Raw genomic sequence first — 26,307 nt, 5'->3', positions numbered from 1 at the left:
TAACCAAGATTTCTTAATAAGAAGGTTTATTAGTTAGGTAAAAATTAAAAGAATATAATGACTACGATTAGGGGTTAGTCATTTGTGAAATATCTGAGAATCTGATTTGAGGTACAAACAGCCTTTATGTATTAAGTATAAGCAATTTAGATACGTGAAGCGGATGAAGGATAGCAATAAGAATACGAAAGCGGTATTTAAGTCAAAGGTTATTGTAGTAGTTGCCTGGAAGAAATTGCTTCAGCGCAATAAGGCCGCCCATTTGAACTGTTGCTAAATGTTTTATAAATGTTTGTATGTTTTGTTTATGTGCAATAAAGGATATTTGATTGATTGAAGACCTAGAAGGTGTCAGGATCGAAGAAAATGGAATTCCATAGTCTCTGCTTACCACGGTGGGAAATAGGCGTGAGTTGTATTTTGTCTTATTTTTGGTCCGCCTCCGGTGGCATTAACTACTTGGGCGGAGAATTGCAAACGAGAGTAGCGGCTTCTGGAGAAAACATAACAGTGTAAGTTTATTTATGTATGATATTCTTTAATACATTTTCTATGAATTAAGCAGGTATCTAACAAGCTGAATTAAATTTGGGTGAGGAAAGCAAATGTTATTATAATTATATAACAACAGCGTAAGAGTATGGTTGTTAAGAAATGTGAAAATTATTTTAATAAAGGTTCATGGAACTGTATAACGTCCCTTATTGTTACGAGAGTAGATTCCATATTCCATTATGTCAGGGCCAGAGTACTGGTTAAAATTATGTGTTTCTTAAACAAATACATAACAATGAAGTCACATGCGTACACCTTATTACTGTTGACAGTTGTTGTTAAAAAAATGAAAAAGTGTATATACACTGAATTTATATGATAGCATGTTTTTTCATAAATACAGGCTGTTAGTGACATCGTAACGAATACTAAGGGGTATGATTCAGACCATGATTCTGAGTTGATATCAAGTGGAATTTCCTGTCAGAAAATTCTTAGAAGTTTTGGTGTTACGATGTCACTAACACCCTGTATGTAGGAATGGTAAGCCGAATGAAAAGTAACGTAAGGGTGTGTGAAAGAGAGACCGAGGAGTGAGCGAAAGAGAAGAGAGGATTGCGGAATGACAGGGAAATGGACTACATTAATAAAACGTTTTTAATAAACAAGGATTGAAGAAATATAATCGTTTCCATCATGCCCTATCTCACATATACGCTATACCCAAAGGTTTCCTGAAAGAGATTGCTACTTGACAATAAAGTCGCCTATTGTAATTTTTCCATTTCTTGTTTGTTCTGTATTTCCTGTGTGTGCGTTATGTATGCTTTGTTTCGTTGTGACATTATCAAGAAGAAATATATCCTATTCTATCTACCCTAAGTTCAAGCTATCTTTCACCCTGTCTCCGTGCACCGTAAACATGTCGCGAGGTTGTTACGAAGCCAGTTTCCTAGCAAACCTTGGGTCAAGCTGTGTCGTGGGTCAGATTGTGCAACAGTACCCCAAGAACTTAACTCCGTGACTCACATACAGTATTCACACAATGGAACTAGGAATACTGGAAGGTCAGGCGGACGTCGGAATATTAAAATCAAGTTATTATTTTTTTGTGTTTCTACATAAACATAAACATAGCACCAGTGGTATCCTGTTTTTTGACGTGACTTATTGTAGATTTGCTGCAGATGGCATTAACTACTTGGCCGAACAAATGAGGAGCGCTGAAGGCTCTTACCCGGTACAACGTTTAAGACAACAGGCCTGAGGGTGCCCAGTTGGGTGCGAACCTCGGCTCAGGGCGTCGTCTGAAAGGAAAAATATTTGAAGAATAAATCGACCCTAGTGGATCGCGAGCTGATTGGCTGCCTCTATGGCTAGAGTAATCGGGTCGTCGGGATCGTATATTACGTCCTTGCGACGCCGATACTTTTCAGTACCGTCCCTAAGCAGGATGTATTCGGAAGCTGCAACTACCAGGGGATTTGGGTGGAGTGGTATCCTCAAAAACGTAGACAGGTGTACAGTATACGAGTATACAGTATACACTCACTCCTTTAAGTCCCGTGTAATAGAGGACCAAGCCTATTGCCATTGAATTGTAGCGTTAGCGTTGACAGCGACTCTCCAAACGGCGATTCCCGCTACGCTTGACGTAGCTTGACGTCGCGCGATATTTTTTGTATAGTACAGTCAAAATTATTGTATGTAGCGTGATTAAAATTGTGTTTTGAACTGTACATGCAAATGGCAGACGATACGTCAAGCCACTCTGACCTAAATTATGAACAAACGGAGGCCCTACTACCCTTTTGATGATCCACCACACATCGTTACACCACACAATTCTTATTTTCACAATGCTTTACCTCATTGTAATAGTTGCAGTTTTGACTAAGTTATATGTTAATTTTAGTGATAATTTTGGGAAACTTTGTAAACCTAAATTTTAGTATACCTACATTTCATTTTACCTTATTCGTACAAACTCAGCAACCTAATTGTAATTTGGTTCCCCAAGATACAGGCTGTGCCTAGTTTTCGGACCTCTGCTCAGTTTTTAAAAGATGGATTTATTTGGGTCTAAGTTTGAATATATCTCTGTATTTATAATTAAATGAATGTACCTAATTAAGTCCTATATCGGATACAATAAACAATATTTTCATTTCATTTTTCATTTTCATTTCATTTCTCTTGCCGTAAACAGACTCGCCGTAGCGGGAATCGCCGTTTGGAGATTCGCTATCAACGCTACAAATCCTGCCATTAACCAAGCACAAATCATGTAAACAACGTGATATCAATTATCTATGTCCACACATTAATTCAAACTCATAAAGCAGAATTCAGTGGTTTAGTGCCCGAGCCGGGATTTGCACCTGTGACACTAAGATGTAAGTTATGCGTTCTCAGAACAGAGCTATCACGGACGCAGAAGGTTTTCTCTTAAATGTAAAACTAAAAGAATCATAACTTCAGTTTCCAATAAAATGGGCTGTCTATATCTCTAGTATCTGTCTGTGTAGTCTCTAGTGTCTCTGTGTCTGGGCGTTTCACCGATCGGCGTGGGTTGAAAATCAGTGTTGCCCTCTGGGTAAATTTTTCACTGAACCCTGGCCTTTTTTGGTGAACTGCGGCACCCATATACCTTTATGTTTTCCAACTACTTAAATATTAATGTTAATGTGTGTATATTTTAATGTTGTAAATGTATATGTGTGTCGTAGATTTTACCTAAATAAACTTTTTTATTATTATTATTATTTATATATTTGTAACAAGATAGGTACCCAGCCGTGGTAGCCGAGTTCGAAGAACGCTTGACTCTCACTGTAAGGTCGCAGATTCGAATCCTGCACGGGATTAAACCAATCTTCTCTTCTAGCGTGTCGTGGTGGAATACCAACCTCATCAACCCTGGTGTCAGGGTTACTTTTGAGCAGCCAAAGGCCCCTGACATGGCTCACCAATGGTTTTCAGAATTGTTTTTTGAAGTCTTGTTTTGGACTATAAATAATTATCACGTGCTCAGTGGTGGAGGAAAAAATCGTGAGGAAACCACATACCCGAGAAATGCGTTTCGGAGGTATATGACCTAACCTGTATTGGGCTGGTTTTCCCTTCGCGGGATGGAAGGTCAGCCAGGCAGTCGCTTCTGTAAAAAAACGGCTCTGTCAAACCTTCAGGTTAGATAAGCGGACCCTGTGAAAACGTTATAACGCTCGGGAGATGATGATATATGTAACAAGATGCTGATAACCTTGCCACATGCCGTCTTGTTACAATACGAATACTAAAGATAATCTAATCTAATACTAGCCTATAAGCCTCTTTCCATTTTTCGCGGCCTTGTACGTAAAGATACCTAATACCAAGTTTAAATATATCTAACAGGGTCCACATAATACCAGCGTCGTGGTTCACGCCGCGACTTGTGCTGAGTGAGGCCCTTTTATCTCAGGACGTCCACCACCACCTTATGGTCATTTCGACAAACATCCGTCTTGCTTTTTTGTAATTGTTTTAGTGGAAATTTGATATGATGTTGTTGACTTTTTTTTGTGTGTGGCGTCCTTTTATAATAAACCTTTTCTATTCTATTCTATTCTAAATAATGTCCGCACTCGCCGCCAGGATATAAATCCCGCGGCCACGGAGCTAGTGTCGCAAAGAATTATTATAACTTGTCAATTAGTTCCATTAAAATCCGTGAACAACTTTCGTAACACAAACTATATTTTAAACCTGGTATAATCTTTTTGTCCGAAAGTAAGATGATCCGTGCTTAGGAAGACACGTTAAGCCGTTGGTCCCGGTTACTAGTGAGATCTCTCTTAGAGATAAGTCCACCCTTGTAAACGTCCATTTCTTGTTTGTGATGTAACTAGTTGTTAAGTGCAATAAAGTATATAATTTTGTGTAAATTAGTAGTCGTTACATGAGCCATATCAGAGGCCTGACACCAGGGTTGATGAAGTTGGTAATCCACCTCACAACCCACTCGATAGAAGATCTTTTAGTCTACGTTTTGTAATAAGGCAGACACAGTTCATGATACCTAATTCCAAGTGTTACAGTTTGGCTTCTGGTAACTTCTGGGTCTGCCCACCCCAATAGTGAGCTTGACTTGTATCTGTTGTGTCATCTATCATTTAGCTTTAACTTTGCTTCGTAAATACATTTACCTCCAGGCTTCGTTGCGCAATGGGTATCTATTGGCAATACGCTATTGCATTTATATCGCACGGGTCATATTCTGACACGATACTTTGAAACACATCTCAGACAGCATTTGCATAATCATTTTAATAAGCTAAACACATTGCAGCAGCTCCGATCCATAGATTGGAACGAGCCTCGGAGACAGTGAGTAAAGAACCTTACCTCAATACCGTGAAGTCACTGTCAGTCACAATCCCAAATATTTCACCAGTTTGTTTTTTGCTTTGTTGGAAAGTTCAAAATGTTGTTAACTTTTCCGAGGTGATGGTGGTGATGTTAGGTATGACCTCTTAAATTTATTTACTTTGTGGTCCCTAGTTTGGTAAGGACATTACTGGCTGATGACCAGATTGTCCGAAAGTAAGATGATCCGTGCTTCGGAACTACATGATGTGTATGTGATGTGTGAGTCGTTACATGAGCCATGTCAGGGGCCTTTCGCGGCTCAATAGTAACCCTAACACCAGGGTTGGTGAGGTTACTACTCTACCTCACAACCCACACGATAGAAGGAGAAAACTTTAAATAAGAATTTTATTATTATCATTTTTATTTCAAATTTATTTTCGCAAATATGCAACAGAGTTAAGCTTGGCATTTTAAATGTAGAAATGTCGCTTTTAACAAGGTAAACTGAGAAATTAACATCATCTAGTTGCGAAATACCATCTCGTACCCTCGTAACATTATAAACACAGGCATAGCATGTTATTATAATAGAATTATATTGTTATAATGTTAGCTTATAGTATTAATGTCTTATATAATTCCTATTTAACCAATTACTGCCTTGTGCATTATGTGGTGGTTTCCGTCATTAACGAGTTTTCCCGTGTGATTTACGAGCCTTAATCTTGTTTATTTTAATTTAAATATAATAATGTGAGCTATTAGTAGATAAAACAGTCATTATTTATTCATTAATCAAACTCACAGGCCACTGGTGGTGGAAAAAAAACCTGCAACAAGTTTTAGCGTTTGTGTTGCCTTAAGAAAAATATTCCATCCCTTTCCATTTCGGCGGATAAGGTAATGACAAGTATAAATGTAAAAAAAAATGTAGGTATCTGCAGGAATCAGCACCATTGTAGCAAGAAAAAATAATCTACAAGGCAATTCAAACTCAAAATAAAAAATATCTTAATTCAGTTGGTAACATAGTTTGAATCATATATTTGTGTAAGTATAAGCGTAAAACAATAAGCAGCCTTATCCCTTAAAGCAATCTCTTCCAGGCACGCATGATAGAAATAATTAGCAGCATGAAACATTTTAGTCAGTCAGTTAACTATGCATGGAAGATTTGACGTAACCTCTAAGTGCAGTAGAATAACTCGCTCACTTGAACCGTTTCTCGGAAACAGAGTAAACATACGTATTTATCACTGATTACACGGAATTAATTACGTAGGTATGATTTACTGGAACTAAAGATTTTGAGACAATGAAGGCGTGAATAAAATAAAAAATCAAATTAGGAGCTTGAATAAATAAAAATACACAAATATACATTTGAGTTTCAGGAGTTTACTTTGTTAATTAAAAAAATAAGTATTTCAAAGGTTTTTAACAAAAAGCGTTAATCCCATAACACACCCTTCACGTATAACCCTCTTACAATATTCCAACTTTAATAAACTAAATCAAATACGTACCCGCAATAAAACAGTCGATAACCGGTAAATTGATCGTACAGCAGAACCGGTAAAATGAGCTGTTATTTCGGTAAGTACTTATGAAAGACCGTGACCGATCCCGAGACACCCACTGACCTAGTCAGCGGCGAGAATGTTTTGTTTGTTCTCTGTTACGTTATATATTGCGACAACATTTGGATGGGAAGTGAATACAATAGATAATGGTTGTAATACCAGTTGCGTTGAGATGGATGGACTCATTCTCTGTCTTCAGATTAGTTCCGATTTATCATGTAGAATGCATTTTCATATACGATTTATATAATATACGCACTGCTGTTGCATTGACATCTATCCCGCTTAGGGACGGTACTGTAAAGTATCGGCGTCCGAAGGATGTAATATACGATCCCTGCGACCCGATTACTCTAGCCATAGAGGCAGCCAACCAGGGTCCCACTAGGGTCGATTAATTCTTTCAAATATTTTTTCCTCCCAGACGACGCCCTGAGCCGAGGTTCGCGCCCAAATGGGCACCCTCAGGCCTATTGTCTTAAATGTTGTACCGGGTGGGAGCCTTCAGCGCTCCCCATTTGTCCGGCCAAGTAGTTAATGCCACCTGCGGCAAATTTACAATAAGTCACGTCAAAAAAAATGCATTGACATCTTTACAATATTTTATTAAGACCAATTGCACAATTATGACTTAATAAATATTTTTTTTTTTTCTTTATATCCTTAATCTAAATACATAGTTTGAATGATGCCGTTAAACCACAGAGGTTTCGTAATATGACTCGTTTTATGTACTTATGGTCTGCAGCGACAAGAATAACGGAACAGACGAATCACAATTCGTGAAACACAGCCTATTATTCTTTATTCTATGACACCGCTAAAAACCACAAAACGGAAATGTGATGTCACATCATTTTCCATTTTCCGTTACATCACGATTGCATTATTCATTGTAAGTTTGTGGAACATGAGCATCATGATAAGTGTCCAAGCGGGCAGAGGTCAGAGTCATCGGTTACACAAGATGGTCCACTAAACTGGTTCCGAGATTCCCACGGAGCATTCTTGAACAAACTGACATGGAAACGTTAACGACATCTATCTACGAGATCTTACGAGTACGTAAATACTTGATTTCCGGAGGTCGGGTTTTAAAGTTTTATGTGCTTAGCTACTCATTACATTGTAACTATGACAATTTATAGAAATAAGAAATTCAGAAGTTAATACGATAAAATATACCTTGCTCTTAGTGATAAACGAAAACTAAAAGTTTGGAAAGCATTAAACATAATGTACAACATATATGCAAACATGATATAAACAGCCTATATAGGCACGTGCTACTACTAACCACGACTTCCTCCATCTACCAAAGGGGGTACGGAGCATACTCCTTCTCGATGCTTACTTGATGAATACTGGTTGATGAATACTTATAAACTATAATATGAATATACGAGGGAAAGTAAATACGAACCTGATAAATAGTATAGCATTTTCCATCAGTAGGCCAGTAGAGCATCAGCCAGCCTCTAGGATGAGCAGCGCAGGGATTCCTCCTTACATCAGCCCATGGTGGAGGCAGAACTGCAGCCTGAGATCCGCACAGCAACGCGGCCAACCAAAACCAGGCCGCCATTTTTAAATTCTATTTGTAACTTTAAAAAAAGCACTTCACATTTTTCCACCAAAAAGTTTGCATGTCATAGTCACTACTTTATTTATTTTTAGACACTGAATGTAAAAAGTTTTAATTAAATTTCAAAATAAGAATTATAATTCATGTCGGCACATTTTTTTTTATATCACAGTTGAATTAATGTCATTCACTGAAAGGGAATTATTGTTAACTTCTTTTAATTTTGTGAACTCTATCAAAGCTCGTCTTTAACATCGATGCTTGTACGATAAAAACCCAATCAAAGCTTTTTACTTTTTATTGCATTGCTCATTTGGCCGATTAACAACAGTCAATGCAATAACATAAGAAATATAATCATTTCTTATGTTTCCGATAAACAGTTTAGTATTTCTTCGATACTATTATGTGAAGACGGTAGACCATGAATACAAAATTATGTTGGTAATTTCAACTTCATTCTGTCATTACAACATTTAATTACAAGTTAAGTAATATTAATGTAAGCGAATACTTTCATAAGAAACCCCAAATAGTATTACTAATTGGAATATACAATATATGAAAGTTGTATTTATTTCGCGACCTTAATTTACATACAAGGATTTTTTGCATATTGTTAACACATACATTATCATTATTATTATGTATTAACTATCATTATTCAAAAGTTTCAAAATATAAAGATGGAGGAAAAGTTGTAAACAAATTGGCTTGATCAAGTTTCTTTTTGATTTTCTTTTTTTTACTTACCTACGAGGGGAGGTCAAAAAGTTCGCGGAATGAGGGGGAAGGGGGTCGAAATTAAACACGAAACTATTTTTCCTTTTCAATATATTCTCCCTTAACCTTAACACATTTTCCGGATCTATCAAATAATTTGTTTATTCCATCATAAAAAAAGATTTCTCTTTGCTGTCAAAATAGGCCGAAATTGCAGACTTGACTTCTTCATCATCGCCAAATTTTCGTCCACGCAGTTCCTTTTTCATTTTTGGGAACAAATAATAATCGCTGGGGGCCAAGTCTGGACTGTAAGGCGGGTGGTTTAATTTTTCGAACCCGCATCGGTGAATGGCAGCCGTCGCAACATGGCACGTGTGGACGGGTGCGTTGTCGTGCAAAAGGAGCACACCTCTTGACAGCTTTCCTCTTCTTTTTTCCTTGATAGCCTCTTTCAATCTATCCAGTAAAGAAGCGTAGTAATGTCCCGTTATAGTCACACCACGATCTTTATAATCAATCAGCAAAATACCTTCTGTATCCCAAAAAATAGTGGCCATGATCTTTCCGGCCGATTGTGACACCTTAAACTTCTTTGGAGGAGGTGTGCCTTTTTTATGCCACTGCATCGACTCTTGCTTCGAATCAGGTTCATAGTGGTGAACCCAGGTTTCATCTCCAGTAACAATCCGGGCCATAACTTCTTCCTTATTCTCTCCACGGAGCTCTAAAAACTGGCGAGAACACTCGACACGCTCGCTTTTTTGAAGTGGCGTGAGCATTCTTGGAACCCATCTTGCGCTGACCTTAGTCATCCCAAGATGTTGATGTAGGATATTTAAAATACTTGTTTCGGATACACCGACCATTGCTGCAAGCTGCTTCTTCTTCAAGCGGGTATCCTCTAATACAAGTTTCTCTACTTTTTCGATGATTTCCGGTGTGGTGGCCTCAATGGGCCGTCCGGAGCGGGGGTCATCTTCAATCGACTCTTTTCCTTGCTTGAAAAGACTATGCCACTTGTTTTACCAGGGGTAGAGTCCGCGTAAACTGCTAACAGCTCTTGAAAAATCGTCTGAGCGGATTTTCCTTGCTTGGTGAGGAACTTAATGACGGCGCGGTGTTCAATTTTCTCCATATTCGCTAAGTTCTTCCCGATTCACTTGTTTGCTGGTCGATAGTTCAAACGTTAATGACCCGATTTGCTTCAAACTTGGTACATATACTGTTAATGAGGTGTGCAACTAGCGGCTACCTGTACGAGCAAACCAACCCCTTCCAACCCCTCCATTCCGCGAACTTTTTGACCTCCCCTCGTACATCACTTCATTTATGTTATTAAACTTATTTTTATTCAAGCGTACAAAAGGCATTGTGAGCTACGGTGGTAGCTGATGAATATGAAGTGGACTGTATAACTAAATGAAATGAAGGAACAACAGATACTTAGCTTTGAGAATTATTTAATATATTTTCACCAGTCACCAAAAAAGCAAACGACAAGAAGTAAAAACAAAATCAACATACAAAACGTCAAAAAAGAATAAATATAAAAAACATAATAATATAAAAAGATTACAAAACCTACGAAGAGTTCGCAACATCCTCCCCCTCGTGCAGCATTGCACCAATTTCCACAATCTTTCTGAGGGGGCGGCGCAGCGTGCCCGCAGCTGTGTCCACGTCCACCACCCTGCAGACTCCGTCTCGCTCGGGGTGAAGCTGGCTGATCCGACCAAGTGGCCACAATCCTCTGGGCAGTGTCCCGTCGCAGATTATGACTGTATCGCCAACTCGAACCGTTGCGTGACTCCTGGTAGACTGTCTAGGCTGTAATGTCGGGAGCGCTACGTATCGTTTCTCGTGGCGGCGGCCGACAGTCACGTTTACGGGGCCAAAATAATCGAGGCCAGTGAAAGTGAACGGCCGCTGATGGTGTGCCAGTCTTTGTGGCGGCAGATCTCCTGTCGGTGGATTCAACGGTGCGGCTTTTCGTATTCTGCATTGTAGGCATCGGTTCGCGACGGTTCTGACGGTGTTTCTGAGTCTGAGAAGCCAAAACCTTTGTCTAATTTCATTGATGACTGCTTCATGGTTGGCATGGCCGGCTCGCCGATGGTAATGTTCGACCAATAATCGGGCAGCTGGGTGACGTCCATCGAGTAAGATCGGAGAGCGTACGTTGGGGTCCACGTTTTCGACTGCTTTAATTCGCCCAGCCAAGTGCAGGAGCTTGTCCTCTCCCAGTGAGGGCGACAGTTTGGAAATGCGGCTGCTCGAGGGGATTGGCTTCGAGTTGACGATAAGGTGGATTTCGTTCTGGAATGACTCGAGTTGGATCCGTCGTAAAACATGCCTTTCTGCGGCTTTCATGAGATCGGCATCGAGAGGCGGCAGCGTGGCGGGCGTGGACAAGCGGCGGAGACGTTCATGAGCGGTAGCCAAATAGTTTTTAAACAAAGCCGCGGCTTGATGCGTTCGTGCTGTGGCACGCAACAAGCGCACCCAGTCACTAAAACGGTCCAAAGGAGGTGTGACTGGGTCGGGAATGACCGCGCCTATCGTGAGTAATCCCACCAATTCGTTCCGCGGACATTTCAACTCGTCTCGAACTGGTGGGACATTCAATGGCTCTGAGGGCCAGTCCTCCGAAGATTTCAAAAGAAATGAGGGACCGCTAAACCACCTATGGGTAGCGTCCAAATTTATAGGGCGCAACCTCGTTGCATCATCGGCCACGTTCAAATCTGTCGGTACCCATCGCCAATTTTCGACTGACGAATTTTCTAATATCTCTCCAAGCCGATGGGCAACGAAAGGTTTAAAGGCTCGTGCGTCGTTACGTAACCACTGAAGGACAGTCATCGAGTCAGTCCAAAAATAAGTACGGATAGATTTTTTGCGATGACTGTCCTTGATGGTGACCCCAAGCCGTGAGGCTATCAAAGCGGCCTGCAGTTCCAAGCGTGGAATCGAAATCGGTCTTAATGGGGAAACTCTGGCTTTGCTCGCTATGAGAGCGACCTTGATGCTTCCGTCGGGGTAAAGTAAACGCCAGTAAGCAACACAGGCATAGGCGAGCTCGCTCGCGTCGGAAAAAACATGCAGCTCTCTAAAAGATGGTTCAGATCCCTTTGCGCCCGAGTACCAACGCGGAATCTTTAACGCCGTGACTTTAGACAGGTCTCGAAACCAATCAGACCACTTTGATGCCTCAGTTTGGGGAAGGTCGGTGTCCCAGCCGACGTTAGTCCGCCAAGTTTGTTGAAAAAGTATTCGCCCTTGTACAACAATGGGCCCTAACAAACCCAAAGGGTCATAAACGCGCATTATGTGCGACAAAACCTTCCTCTTAGTCAATTTGACTGGCGCCGTTTCAGTCAAACCCGTGCGAAACCCTATAAAATCTGTGCTGGGGTACCACGCTATGCCTAAAGCTCGTATGAAACTAGCTGACTCACCAAGATCAACCTCCACTTGTTGGACAGCTCTCAAGTCCTCGGGGACAAGCTTAAGTGCCTCTGACTTATTGGAGATCCATCCTCGCATCTCGAAACAGGCTGCACCATGCACCTTGACTATGTCCGCAGCTAAATGGGCGGCCTCGTTTACGTCATCTTGAGAATCGATGTAGTCGTCCATATAATGACTGAACAAGATGGCGTCTACGGCTTTAGGGAACTGGTGAGTATGTTCGCGAGCATTTTTGTTTTTTATAAACTGTGCTACAAAGGGGCTACAGCACGCACCGAATATGACCGATGTCATCCTAAACTCTTTAAGGGGTTGTGATTTGTCTGACCTCCACAAGTATCGAAGAGCGTCTCTGTCCTGTTCCCTTATCCGAACTTGAGGAAACATTTCCTTAATGTCGGCTGTCATCGCGACGAGGCCTTCCCGAAACCGAAATAAAATTTTGAGAAGAGGTTGTAGTAGATCAGGACCAGGGATCAGCAGGGAATTTAAACTTATACCCTCGTTTCTAGCTGCTGCGTCGTGCACAACCCTAACCTTTTGTTTTTGAGGATGGTATACGCCAAAATGTGGGAGATAAAGCCGCAAGTTGTCACAGTCTTTTTTATGAAAAACGTGGTAAGACTCTGGAGAACACTCCTCTGCGTAACCCTTGTCAATCATGTTATTCATGAACTCGGTGTATGCCTTAGCGAACTCAGGCTCTTTGGACATACGACGCTCCAAACTTAAAAAACGAGACAACGCTTGGGGGTGACTGTCAGGGACGCGTATAACGTCGTCGCGCCAAGGCATACCTACTTCAAAACGACCAGAGGGTAGCCGCCTAGCAGTCGCCTCTAAAATGTCGACTGCGCGTTGATCCTGTTTGTTGAGCGATGTGTCTGTATGTTTTATACCTATGGAGTCAAGTTTATATTGTTCCTTTAATAGAGTTTCAATACTGTCGTCAACGTACCTCACAAAGGTGTGGTTTACAAATTCAATGAGTTTTGTTCGGGAGGAAGCAACACCATACAGTGTCCAGCCAAGCGCTGTCAGGCAAGCGACGGGATCATTTTTCCCTCCGGTCCGAACCTCTCGGTTTATTGAGAGATGCCAGTGTTCCGCTCCAATGAGTACGCTTGGAGTGGCATTCTCGTACGTGACAAAGTCAATTAAATCACTTAAATGCGAGTATGAATTTATCTTATCGCGACTTATAGATTGTGGCCGTAGACCTAAGTCATCCATTGCGCGGGCGTTCTTAATTTTGAAAGTCTCTTGCGAGTACCTACCCTTGATGCTGAACTCTACGTGGGAGACGGTAGTTTTTCTTACGAGACCGCCTACCCCGTTGACCGTTATCGTCTGTCGCGGTCCCGTCGCTCCAATACGCGTGGCGATGCTAGAATCTATAAGTGTAGCGGTACTTCCGTCGTCGAGGAGTGCGTACACGTTACAGGTTCCAGTAGGGCCGGAGACTGTAACAGGAACGATTTTAAGATAAGCACGAGGTCGACTGGCAAGGGTGGTGCTCTGTGTGTCTGTGGCGGTAGTAGTAGATACTATCAACTTTTCGGGATCTACGTGTTCACTTGGGATCGACTGAGTGTTATCTGTGTTTGTAAGCTCTGTGTGGATTGCGTTAACGAGAGGAGATGGTTGTTGTTGATGTAAAAGCGAGCTATGACGAAAAGGGCAGCCGTCCACCCCGCACGGGTTGACTCTGCATGTTTTCCATTGATGAGAACCTGCCTTTAAGCATCGATAACAGACTTTCGCCTCACGCAGCCACCGCCAACGTTCTTCAATTGATAACGCTTTAAATTCAGTGCAATCTCGGATGTTGTGGTTATTTTTGCAAAATACACACTTAGGCTCTGTATTTTCTGTTTTAATTGAACACCCTGTATTTTGCGATTTAGGTTTGTGTGTAACAACGTGTACATTTTCGCGTTTAAAAGGTTTTAATGTAGAGACCGGAATGTTGTTTGATTGAAACGAGCCCATCTCGGGCGATAGACCGAAACGAATATGTTGGTCTAACTCGCGTTTCAAAAAATCGGACAAAATCTCAAGTTTAGGACGGCCGGTATTATCCTGGACCGCGAAATCCGTCCATCTGGTTTTAGTGGTAGGATTAAGTTTGCCTAACACTGTGTGAAAAAGCTCAGGCGAACTTATATATTCACGTTGGTTTAATAATTTCATAGTAGAAATGGAGTTGCGTACCTTGTTAGTGAGGATTCCTAGCTCACGTAATTCATTACCTAGTTTGGGCAATGTTTTCAGGTTGTTCACCTCCCTGAATACGATGAGTTCGGGGCGCGCAAAGTTCTCCTCAAGAGCGCGCATGACCTCGTCGGGGTCCTCCGTCGACATCAACAGCGCCGCTACGGCCTCACGTGCAGGCCCACGAAGTGCGTTGTCTAGTCGTGTTATGTTGTCTAAAGCTGAAAAATGTATCTTTGTATAATCGAAAATACGTTTAAATTGCAACCATTGCATCGCGTTGCCGAAAAATTGTGGCAACTCTAGCTTTTTAACGCCGGCGGCAGAGGCCAGAGCCTTTGCGGCTGCCGCTGTGTCGGCTACAGCTTGAATAAGAACGGTTGGTGGGTCAGGTTCCGTTGAGACGAGCGGGGCCATATGACCAACCGCCTCGGACGCGTTGACCTTTAATTGTTGCTCTTCGAGACTCGTTGGTGGAAATAAAGTTGCCCTCGTGGCTGCCGGTGGCGGTACCGAACAGCCGGGTTCTCTAAGCTTTTGGTTTTCAACCCATTGCCTTGTTCGTTCTACGCTTTCTTTACCACTTGCAAAGCTGCCCGCACGGCTACTAGCTGCCTCGGCATCGATAGCTGCAAGTTCCGCCTGCAGTTCGCGGTCCTCGACCTGCTGTTGTAAAGTAGCAAGCTCGCGCTGACGCGCCAGCTCACGTGAGGCAAGCTCTTGTTCACGCTCGAGTCGGCGCCGGAGAGCGAGCGCCTCAGCTGCAGCCTTTTGTGCCTTGATGGTGGCAGACGACCGTGACGACCCACTACGAGCGCTACGAGCGCGGTCATCGTCGGCTGCCGATGAAGATTCGGCGTGCTGCGGAGCTGGGGCGGGGGCGTGCTCAACCGCCTGCGTGAGTTTGCTCTTGCTACGGGTAAACATGGGTGAAAAAAAATCGAAGAAGTAAAGAAAATGCGTTAAAATGAGTGTAGATAGTGTGTTTCCTTTACGAACAAATAATCGAAATGAGAGAAAACGGAAATGTCAAAAAAAATGAAATTGAGAAAATAGGGATGATTACTACCGATGAAGGACCAAAAATGTGAGCTACGGTGGTAGCTGATGAATATGAAGTGGACTGTATAACTAAATGAAATGAAGGAACAACAGATACTTAGCTTTGAGAATTATTTAATATATTTTCACCAGTCACCAAAAAAGCAAACGACAAGAAGTAAAAACAAAATCAACATACAAAACGTCAAAAAAGAATAAATATAAAAAACATAATAATATAAAAAGATTACAAAACCTACGAAGAGTTCGCAACAGGCATAGAGAGACAAATAGAATAATATCATTACATAGCATCTAATACAATCCCCTTCATCACACGTAATAAATCGTCATCATATTCCGTTATGTCTTTCACGGACCTGACCTTGGGGGCATTTCGTGTACTCTAGTCTTAAAATAAATAATACATAAAAAAGCTAATATTCTAAAGAGTCTTACTGTAATCCTAACGGTGCTTCGTACCGTTGCCCGGTTGAATGACGAAATAGACAACAATCAGTTAGTCCAGTTTCTGTTATTACGTACACAATGCTATAATTAGATAATTGACTTTATTTATAATGTAAGTTTAGGTCCATAATTGTGTACTCTCTCAACAGTACCTACAGAACTAGGTTCTCTTAGTAGTCTGTGAACAGAACTATGAGTATTAAAAAACCATAGAGTTCGTTCAGCTGCTTATCAGTACGGCTACGAATAAATAATATATTTATTATTTAGATTTGTACGGGCATGAAATAATACTCGAGTAAAGTGTAATGGTCTCTTCCGTCATTCATTCCAGTCTGATCACATGGTTGTCCGGAAGTAAGATGATTCGTGCTTTGAACCGACTATTTGCAGTGTTTTTGTTTTTTTAATAATGATTATTTTATTATATTATTTTTTTTATTTATTTCTTAAGCTTTTTTAATTTTAACAATAAAGTAATTTAGTTCTGAATTCAAATTTTGATACACGCTAAATACCAAGTGTGGCTGTAAGGCCTGGTGACTTATAGCCACCCAGATATCTTTCGTCTATCCACCTATTTTACACTATCTTTTACACTTATACAAATCACATATCTCTCACGCAAAAACACACTTGCTTAATCGATGCACCATTCGACTAGGCAATCCAGTTAGTGAGTGTATGGGAAAGAGATATTTCACGTTTTTTTTATCGCGTAAGCAATAGCGAGAATGTTTTATAGTGATTACAGGTAACGGTAAGTTCGATGTGATAGAGCAATGTCTTTCTTGGGCAAGTTATTCTGATAATGATAATTAGATGTATAACTATGAATAATACAGTGTGTTAGTGACATCGTAACGTATAATGAGGGGGGTGATTCAGGCCATGATTCTGAATGATATCAATTGGATTTTCTTGTCGGAAAATTCATAATAAAAATAGTGTCTTTTTAAATTATTTACCTTTGCGACGGAAAATTCCACTTGATATCAGCTCAGAATCATGTCCTGAATCATCCCTCAAAGTTTTCATTACGATGTCACTAACACTTTGTATATTGATCATTGTACTTGAATGGAATCACAGAGTTTTAAAACCAACAAAGAAACGAGCAATTAAGACTTTTAGGTGACTAGAAACAAGCACCTACGTACTTAAACTCACACCTATTTCCCACCGGGGTAAGCAGAGAATATGGAATTATATTTGCTTCGATCCTGACGCACTTCACTTGCTTCCTCCACGTTCATCAATCTAGCAGGTACCTATGTAGGTATATATCACAAAAAATATGTATGATTTGTTTTTCTAAAATATTTATTTTCACGTGGCATACATGTTATGGACCAGTGAGAATAGTATTTACTTAAGTACAGCGAATTTATTAGAGTTTCTAAACGTTTATTTTCGTTCTCAGTTGCAGTACACCCAGACCTGAACTTTGCCCTTCCGTTTACTTGTCACTGGTTAATTGAACATTTGACATATTTTTTTATTTATTATAGAAGTGATCTACTTCACCCCTTTTCATAATTTCTGTTTAAACCTTCCCTGGACTACGATAAACATTTCAAAACCATAAACAGCCTAATCAGTCGGTTAGCGCGACTCATTATCTCCCTAGCTTTATCCAGTGTTTCACAGGGTCCGCTAACCTAACCTGAAGATTTGACAGGTCCGATTTTTTACAGAAGCGACTGCCTATCTGACCTTGCAACCCGCAAAGGGAAAACCAGCCCAATACAGGTTAGATCACATACCTACGAAAATACATTTGTGGTTAACGAGACTAACGAACAGCTGATATTTTTTTTAAATATAGAATAAACTTACTGACCGTTATTTTACTCCCATTCAGACGTTCCATTTCATGTTCTATGTACATTGCTAAATAACTAAGCAATGTATTAGACACATACGCAGCCCGTTATCAAAATGAAACTCAGTCTGACTGTTTCGACATTTTATTGCTGCAAAACCTAGGTAAAGGCAATTTGACTCCTAAGTTCCCACAAAGAACTTTAGATTTAGTAGGTCCAAAAGGAGTACTATTAGTTATTCTTAGTTAATTAGCTTCCGTGTACTTTAGAGGGTTAAGTAGGTACAGTAAAATTCAGCAGAATGTCCATATTTCCGTTTGGTTAACGTCATAGTTATAAGGTTTAATTTTCCATACTGGCTTCGGTTAAAGTACTATGAGTCTGACAGCTGTCAAGATTAAATTCCCTTAAGATTTTTACTTTGCATTCATGAATTTATGTATGTTGAATTCATGTAACACTCATATACATAATATAACATATAATATGATGTGGTTGTAGGTACTATAAAAAAATATATACTTACTTGTAAGGGAGAGTTGAAGTTAAGTAACGTATGACTGCCGTGTCTACATCATTATAATACATCATGCCGCGTTAAATGCGCGGTGCGTTGTCAAAATACGATTTACACGGTGTCTGCCACAGAGTAAGGAATTATTAACATTTATTATGTCGAGGAACTCGGTGGTGCAGCGGTAAACGCGCTCGGTCTGCGATTGTTGAAGTTAAGCAACTTTCGCAAAGGCCGGTCATAGGATGGGTGACCACAAAAAAAATAAAGTTTTCATCTCGAGCTCCTCCGTGCTTCGGAAGGCACGTTAAGCTGTAGGTCCCGGCTGCATTAACAGTCGTTAGTAACCACCAATCCGCACTGGGCCCGCGTAGTGGTTTAAGGCCCGATCTCCCTATCCATCCAAAGGGTAGGCCCGTGCCCCAGCAGTGGGGACGTTAATGGGCTGATGATGATTATGTCGCACAAGCTGACGTTATAGTAAGACATAAATAATTGTGACAATTACGTATTACACATTTTGTAGTACCCACGTACCATTACAAGTTACTCCTATAAGATATTTACCTACTGATAAAGAAGTCTCTTCTAGTACCCGCTGAGCGAATTTTGCTTCTATCCTCTGTGTTTAGGTGTTTTATTGTTCTAGCAAGTTTGTTATTGTTGACATTTGCAACAAGTTTTTGTAATCTCATATTTAATAGGTAATGCCATAACTAATGTAGTTTTGCATGTTCAAACTAACCCCGAATGATTAAGTAAAGTACCTATATTATTAAAGTAAAGCTTCGAGGAACGAACAAGAAAAATAAGGATGCTCTAACTTCATACTTACACTTACTTTATTTTCTTTAATGGCAATAGGCGCGCCCCTATTACAAGTGACTTAAACATCAAACCGGCGAGGAATGGGTGTATATATTATACCCATCTGCCTACACCTTTAGGGATACAGGCGTGATGCTGTTATATTTTATTTCATAATTGACATGATTTAAAATATGAAGGTCTTATATTTATTCATTGAAATACGGCTCAATCAGAGTCGCACGTACAAAAGACATCAACGACATGCTCAAAATATATCTGTAGTTCAATGAAACCAAGGTCGAATGTCGGGTGGGAATATGTTTGTTTATACTATACTACAATACGTGTTTTAAAGCTCCTTCGTTTATTTGTTTGAGATTAAGAAAAAATATATTTTTTTTATTACTTAGGTAATTATACATTGTTTTAAGTTTACGCGGTTATTATCATAATTAAAGCACATAATAATAACATAACAACAACACAACATAATAATATAACGACAACAACAACAACAACAAACAACAACAACATAACATAATTATGTTTCCTTTATCAATCTCGCTATTTCAACACAGAGGTGGCCGAAGGATTCGAATCTCAGTCCGGACAGGTAAACCACCAACCATCGTCACAATGATCATCAGGTGTAATGGAGCAACTCAGTGGAGTGTAATCCATACCCCGTCGACTGAGAGTCTGTTCTCAATATCGGGATGTAAGGCCGGCCAATTTGTACTGTATTCATGTGTTATGTCTAATTATTAAATATAGTTCTGTGTGTCGTTAAAGTGTACTTGATTTGATGTGTTATACCTAAATAGGTTATGATTTTTGTTTTTATAGAAGTAATATAGAAAGGAGGAAGACCCGATGGTGTAATGGTTAACATACTCGTCCTGGCTTGACAAGAGCTGCGGGTTCAAGTCCCGAGCGAGTCAGAAAAAAAAATAATTCCGTTTTAATTTTCTCTTAATATAGGCTATGTATGAGTTTTGCCGTTTTACAAACTCTTTTTTCTTTCTTTTGTTTTTATTTCTTTGAAAAAACTAAAAGGAAGCTCCCTCAAAAACTAGATTATCAGTTAATCTTACAAGCGGATTACGTAGTCAGTTACTAGGTATTTCAAACAAAAAAATGATAGATGAAAGATAAGTAGCCATTGTCGTAATTCCAAGATAGACATTTTAAGTTACCTTCCGGGTACGCCAGTTGTTATATGAAGCAGAAATATTGAGTCACAGTTGAGATTAGTGGACAATGGGCATTTAGTGAATTTGGTGGTTTCCTAGGTCAAAGATAAATTATGAAATTCGAATTACTTGCTAAATAAAGACAGATCTAAAACTGTCAAAAAACGTTTTCTTTTTTTTTATTTAACCTATTTATAAATTTAAATAAGTAAAGAAAAAGTAATAATAAGTGCGACATTTTGTCATGTTTTTCTATGACGTCTCAGGTTGCTTTTTAGTACAAATTCCATAGCAATTTCGTGTTTTGACGTTTAGTAAAAAGTGACTGATTTGACTAGTTGCAAACTAGCCTATTGTCCGGGATGTGGTAGGCCTTAATTCGTGGCTACTGCAACACCCCGCACACTCCATAAAAATATAAAGATCGCATTCAAATTCAAAAATATTTTTGTTCTGTAGGTAACATAGTTACACTTTGAATCATTCTTTAAATATAATTCATTCATTTTTTAAATAACGAACGTCACATCCGCCTAAAACTGCTGCAGCTTCTTATAACCTGTATAGCCGGTAAAAAGAAGCTGCAAGAAAAACCTCGGCACAGGGCCCTAGTCGTTCTTTAAAAAAATATAAAATATTGTTATACAATTTAGTAATTTGACTGCCTAATATCAGTTTCCAGACAGTTAATACCATGCATTCATATCTTCTTAATAATCACTAACCTACTTAACTAACGTTATAATAACCTTTTACACAATTTTTCTGTTTAATTACACGAAACGATTGATGAATGTGGATGAAGCAAGAGAAGTATGTCAGGATCGAAGCAAATGGAATTCCATAGTCCCTGCTTACCCCGGTGGGAAGTTTCGAGCTAGACATCCAGTCTGCATGCGCTCCTCTTTACTCCTTAGGGGCTTACGGCCATTTTGACAAAAGTTCAGATACTATAACTACTCACATTTCTTTTCTTTTCTTTTTTTTTTCAAATTATGTGTAAACTGACATGCCCTTTTAACAGCCTACATGGTGCACTAGTTGAGCGTTGGGCTTACAATCCAGAAGTCCTGGGTTCGAGTCCCATTGGGGACTGGTTTAACGAAAAAACACTTTGTGAGACTGTGCCTAGTTTAGTCATGATATTACAGGCTGAAATCACCTGATTGTCAAAATAAAAGGTCCCGTGTTTCGGAAGGCACGGTAAGCCGTTGGTCCCAATAATAATAAACCTGACACCAGGGTTAATGAGTTTGATCAACGATATCATAACCCACATGAGAGAAAAAGTGTCATGCCCGGAAAGAGAGGTTAGTTAGCAAATGAACTAGAAACGTATGAAATAGTTCCGGTATATTTTATATACTTTTTCGCTAGTATTTTTTTCTTTTTTTGCCGCGATGCAATAATGCACACTCCCAAAGCTTTACTAAAAGCTTTCATCTGTTCACGTACTTATTTTTTTAACCCAATCTCTATCCTTCGAAATTCAATAAACAATAGAAAATTAGTTACATAATTTTTCAAACAAACATTATACACTGTCACACCAAAATATTTACCCCAACACAGTAACAATCACGCTTATAAAAAAAACTCAATCTAAGCGAGTATCAAAAGCTTGGAAAAAATATTTTTTCGAAGAAAATGTTAAAATATCTTTACACAGCGATATTATACGGAACACGTGTAGTGATTGCGGCCGGTCCACACCACGCCGCCGGTGTCCGCCGCGACTTCAATCACACTGACGGAGCTTCGGCCACACAGCCTCCGCAACATAGCCTTTGATTTTGATTAAAAAAGAAGTAAAAAAAAAGGTCTAGGTAGATTTATATGTGCAAGATACATACATAAACTCATCCTTGTGACTAGACAGGGTAGAAAACAACTTGCATGCAACCTTTGATATGACGTACTTTGGTATGCATGATAATGGTATGGTGGTGGTAGTATGGTTGATCAGCCCATTTTGTACAATTGTATTCACCAAATTGAAATGAACCATTTTTTTTATACTTACAAAATATTTTGGAACAACTTTTTAAATTATACAACATAGGTACACTACACCTTGCGATTTATATAAAACTGAGATTTAAAAAAAACAGCTTGAACTTGATAGCAGTTCTTCTAGGCCCCATATTTACCCTCCGTAGATTCGAAATACAATCGAACATGTAATTAGAACTCAATTCAAATCCAAAAAACAAGTTCCAAATTCAAATTAGAAAGCTTTTTAAACCCGAAATTCGTTTGTTTACTTTATCTATGTACCTATTTATTGAAACATTTGAAAAATAAGGAACTTTCCAGGCCATTCCCCATTCCAAAAAAATATAGATGGCGCTGTTCAGATTTAACGTGATATTTACGTATTTTCTCATTGCTCTGAGTACTTACAGAGAGAGTAGAGGCATATATTAATATACGTAATTGTTGCTAGATATTTGGATTAGATACGTACAGAATTAGGTTGCTAAGTACCTATATTGCTTCACTTTCCTTTCAGAATAATAATAGGTAGAAGATGATTTGTGCCTGGGTGTAATAACAAGGGTCGCCATATATACCCAAAAACTAAGACAAAAGATGCATTCTCTTGTCCATGAAATTAGAAGGTTAAACGAAGGAAAATGTATACAGCGCTATCTATATATTTGGAGAACATCACCTGGAAAGTCTCTCATTACGAAAGTGTGTTTTTTTTTACTTTTTACATCTCACACAAAGCCCTATTAGGGTTAGTTATCTTCAGAAAACAAACACAAGGCAGCGTCCATCATCTCAACTGTTGGTTTAAGCCATTAACAACTTGGTAACACCAGTTCTAAGGGCGTAGTGTAAGTTGCTTTTAAGTTGGCATATTTACTTAGTTGAGTCAACGGTGAAACACGAGATTCCATCGTTTGTCTTTGGGAATAGTTTAGATAGTAGTTTTGGAGATGTGTTTCGAAAGTTTAATGAAATTTTTTTTAATTAAAATTTATGTCAGTTATTTACTCCCGCGTATGTCGCAAAAAGCAACGTAGATATGATCAGTGGTGTGCCGTTCCCGAGAATCTTCCCAAAGTGGGAGTGTTCCCGTTGTCAAAACTCAGCCAGCCAGCCTTACTTAATAGTAAGGATACTAGCTGCTTTTCTTTTTTCAAATTATTCTTTCTTGTAATAAAACTCTTTTCACACACGTTTTGTGTTTACTTTTTACAGCCAAGTAATTAATGCCATTTGCGGCAAATCTACAATAAGTCACGTCACGTGGTTTGAGCGTTCGGCTCACGATCCCGGGTTTTAGCCCCGGGGCGGGGACATATCACGAAAATCACTTTGTGATCCCTAGTTTGGACATTGCAGGCTGATCACCTGATTGTCCAAAAGTAAGATGATCCGTGCTTCGGAGGGCATGTTCAGCCGTTGGTCCCGGTTACTACTTACTGATGTACTTAAGCACGTAGTCGTTACATGAGTCATGTCAGGGGCCTTTGGCGGCTCAATAGTAATCTACCTCACAACCCACTCGGTAGAAGAAGAGGAAGATGTCTTCTCCAATGTGATGGGTTAGTATGAGTACACTGTCATCAGACATTGTATTATTTTGTACGTTGATAAATAAATCCTGTAAGTAGGACCTTAGTGCACGCACCACCAGCTTAATTTCTTGAACAATTATTATCATTCGAGATAAGAATTTTATCTCCAATATCTATCTCTCTGGTTTTCTGTCTAGTCATTTTATGTTACAAATAGTAAATTAGGTTGGTATCCCCGATCACATTTTAAAGATAAAAAATATAGTTACTTGATTCAAACTTACTTGTACCGATAGTCTCTTGACATTTCTTAATGATATTATTAAGATCATAAAATGAGATATTAGACAGTGAAGAGGGTCGAAGAATCCACGGAGTGATTGAGTTCGCAGTTTCGAAAAATCCTTTAAATTAATTCATAATATTACAAAGGCTAAGTCAAGAGCTAATGAAGTGAAAGTACTGTTAAAAGATCATAGCAAGTGGTATTCTAATTGAAAGATTGTTACCAGGGGCCTGTTTCATAAAACCTACAATTGTACCATTATTAAAAGTACCATTATTGTATTATTATATTTTCCATATGACATGTAATATAACTATTACGAAATAAATGAATATGAATATGTAAATTACAACGACAATTTGGTGTTCATCACGTAGCTATTATGAAACGGCAAAATATTTGTGATCACTAACTCCGCAATATACATCAAATTGTCATTGTAATTTACAATTGTAAGTTTTATTAAACAGACCCCTGGGCGTGGTTTTTGAAATTACCGTTTTTTTCCTGATATTTTATAACAAAGGACCATTTTACTAATGGCAAGTTAACAAATGAAGAAGAAGAAGCCAGTTCATTAGCCCATATTGAACTATTGTTACTTTAATAACATATACAAAGAACATAACGGATTATGACTGCTAACAATAAAGAAACTGTTCGCGTTTCCGGCCGTCCAATACAGTTGGGAAACAAAAACTTTATTTGCAAAAAGATTAGCTCCCCGTTGTTGAGTCAGGCACCATTGGATAGACACTGATTGGTCTAATACCAATACCACTCAACCGGTCGAACACCGTTATTGAAAAAAATGGTAAAGTTCGCTCTTTTAGGAAAGGGTTCTGAACAATTACAGAAGCATTTTTGTCATGACTACTTATCTTACCGTAAAATAATCATCAGCACGCTAGTTGTAGTGAATGCCATTGTAAACAAGTTAGATTACGTTAAAACACCCTCGGAATTTACTTAAGTACTTACACAATGGAAGCATACTTTAACTTGTAAAGAAGTTCTTTTTTATGATACTTAACTGTAGATTTGCCTCAGATGGTATTCACTACTTGGTCAGCTTATATAGAATATAAATTAAGGCGAAGACAACTATATAATAATCTGTGCCGGAATGTGTTCAGTTAGGTACGAACCTCGGTTCAGAGGTTAGAGTAAATACCATCTGAGGCAAATCTACAGTTAAGTATCATAAAAAAGAACTTCGTCACAAGTTAAAGTATGCTTTCCATTGTGTAAGTACTTAAGTAAATTCCGAGCATGATTCATAGCTCACGAGTAGGTACGCTAACAAGTCGTTACTTTACGACAAAGGGCTTCGTTAACCTTACCACGGGACCCCAGATGTGATCAGGTCTTCCGCTCCCATGGTGTTTTCACGGTGATGTAACCAGCCCGCTCCCGGTCCCGTTAAACCAGGGCTATCGACCCTCCAGTAAAAACTACCGCCGATCCTCATACAAAGAAGAGTTGTGCTACTCAAGGTTCTCGCTCGAAAGTCGGTTTGGTTTTGTCAATTGGTGAGTTTCAAGTGAACTTGCTTGTTAAAGAAATAAGACATCAATAAAGATTTTAATCATAATTTTAATACAAAAATATAAAGCATTATAAACTGTAGACTGGAAAATTGATAAAATAGTAACAAAAGCGTCTTAGGTGGAAATCCCTGATCATCATTTTCTAAAAAGCCGTTTTCAAAACATGACTGGACTTCTGTTATAATGAGGGATTTACAGGTTATATTCCCCAAAAACAATATAGATGGCGTTGTACAGCTTTAATGTGATAATTACATATTTTCTCATTATTCAGGTAAATAAATCTAGCTTCTATGCTGTTCTGGGAGCAAATAAAAAACATAGAAAACGTTCAGCTGCTTGTCTTCCCGGGCATGTCGTAAAAATCGACAGAGGGATTGTGTCCTCTAACATGATGGACTAATGTTATGGGCGATAGGCTGATCCCTTATCACCATAAGGTTCATCATATCCAGCTAACGACATCGTATCAACAGTGGCTGCAAGTTGTCTTTGATTACTTGTGGCTCTGCCCACCCCATTAGGGATTACGGGCGTGAGTTTATGTATGTATGTATAAATAAATCCAAAATAGAATGTAATAGGCAGTAGGATTATAAAAATTATTGGATCACATTATGTATAGAATTACGTTGCTACCTATATTTCTTATCTTTATT

The 26,307-nt window shown here is 39.2% G+C and overlaps 2 protein-coding genes across 4 annotated transcripts in view; both read right to left on the bottom strand.

Moving 5' to 3' along the window:
* The window catches only part of LOC126366286 (uncharacterized), a 30,309-nt gene extending 8,303 nt beyond the window's left edge, over window positions 1-22,006 (bottom strand). The window contains exons 1-2 of one of the 3 annotated variants that reach the window (XM_050009367.1): window positions 21,798-22,006; window positions 7,855-8,206 (exon numbers count right to left, since the gene is read on the bottom strand). In XM_050009367.1, coding sequence (XP_049865324.1) covers window positions 7,855-8,016 — 162 coding nt within the window. In that variant the 5' untranslated portion in view covers window positions 8,017-8,206; window positions 21,798-22,006. The remainder of the gene's footprint in view (window positions 1-7,854; window positions 8,207-21,797) is intronic. The other 2 variants (XM_050009366.1, XM_050009368.1) reach the window with 2 other exon arrangements.
* On the bottom strand, window positions 10,139-14,784 carry LOC126366204 (uncharacterized). Its single transcript, XM_050009213.1, has 2 exons — window positions 14,428-14,784; window positions 10,139-13,676 (listed from the first exon to the last, which is right to left on the bottom strand). Exon 2 carries the CDS (start codon window positions 13,444-13,446, stop codon window positions 10,324-10,326), a length of 3,123 nt encoding a protein of 1,040 aa, XP_049865170.1. The 5' UTR covers window positions 13,447-13,676; window positions 14,428-14,784; the 3' UTR covers window positions 10,139-10,323.
* Window positions 22,007-26,307: the final 4,301 nt, after the last annotated feature.

The sequence above is a fragment of the Pectinophora gossypiella genome, chromosome 4, assembly GCF_024362695.1.
Source record: "Pectinophora gossypiella chromosome 4, ilPecGoss1.1, whole genome shotgun sequence".
In the NCBI taxonomy this organism is placed as follows: Eukaryota; Metazoa; Arthropoda; class Insecta; order Lepidoptera; family Gelechiidae; genus Pectinophora; species Pectinophora gossypiella.
This window is presented reverse-complemented; position numbering and strand designations above follow the sequence as displayed.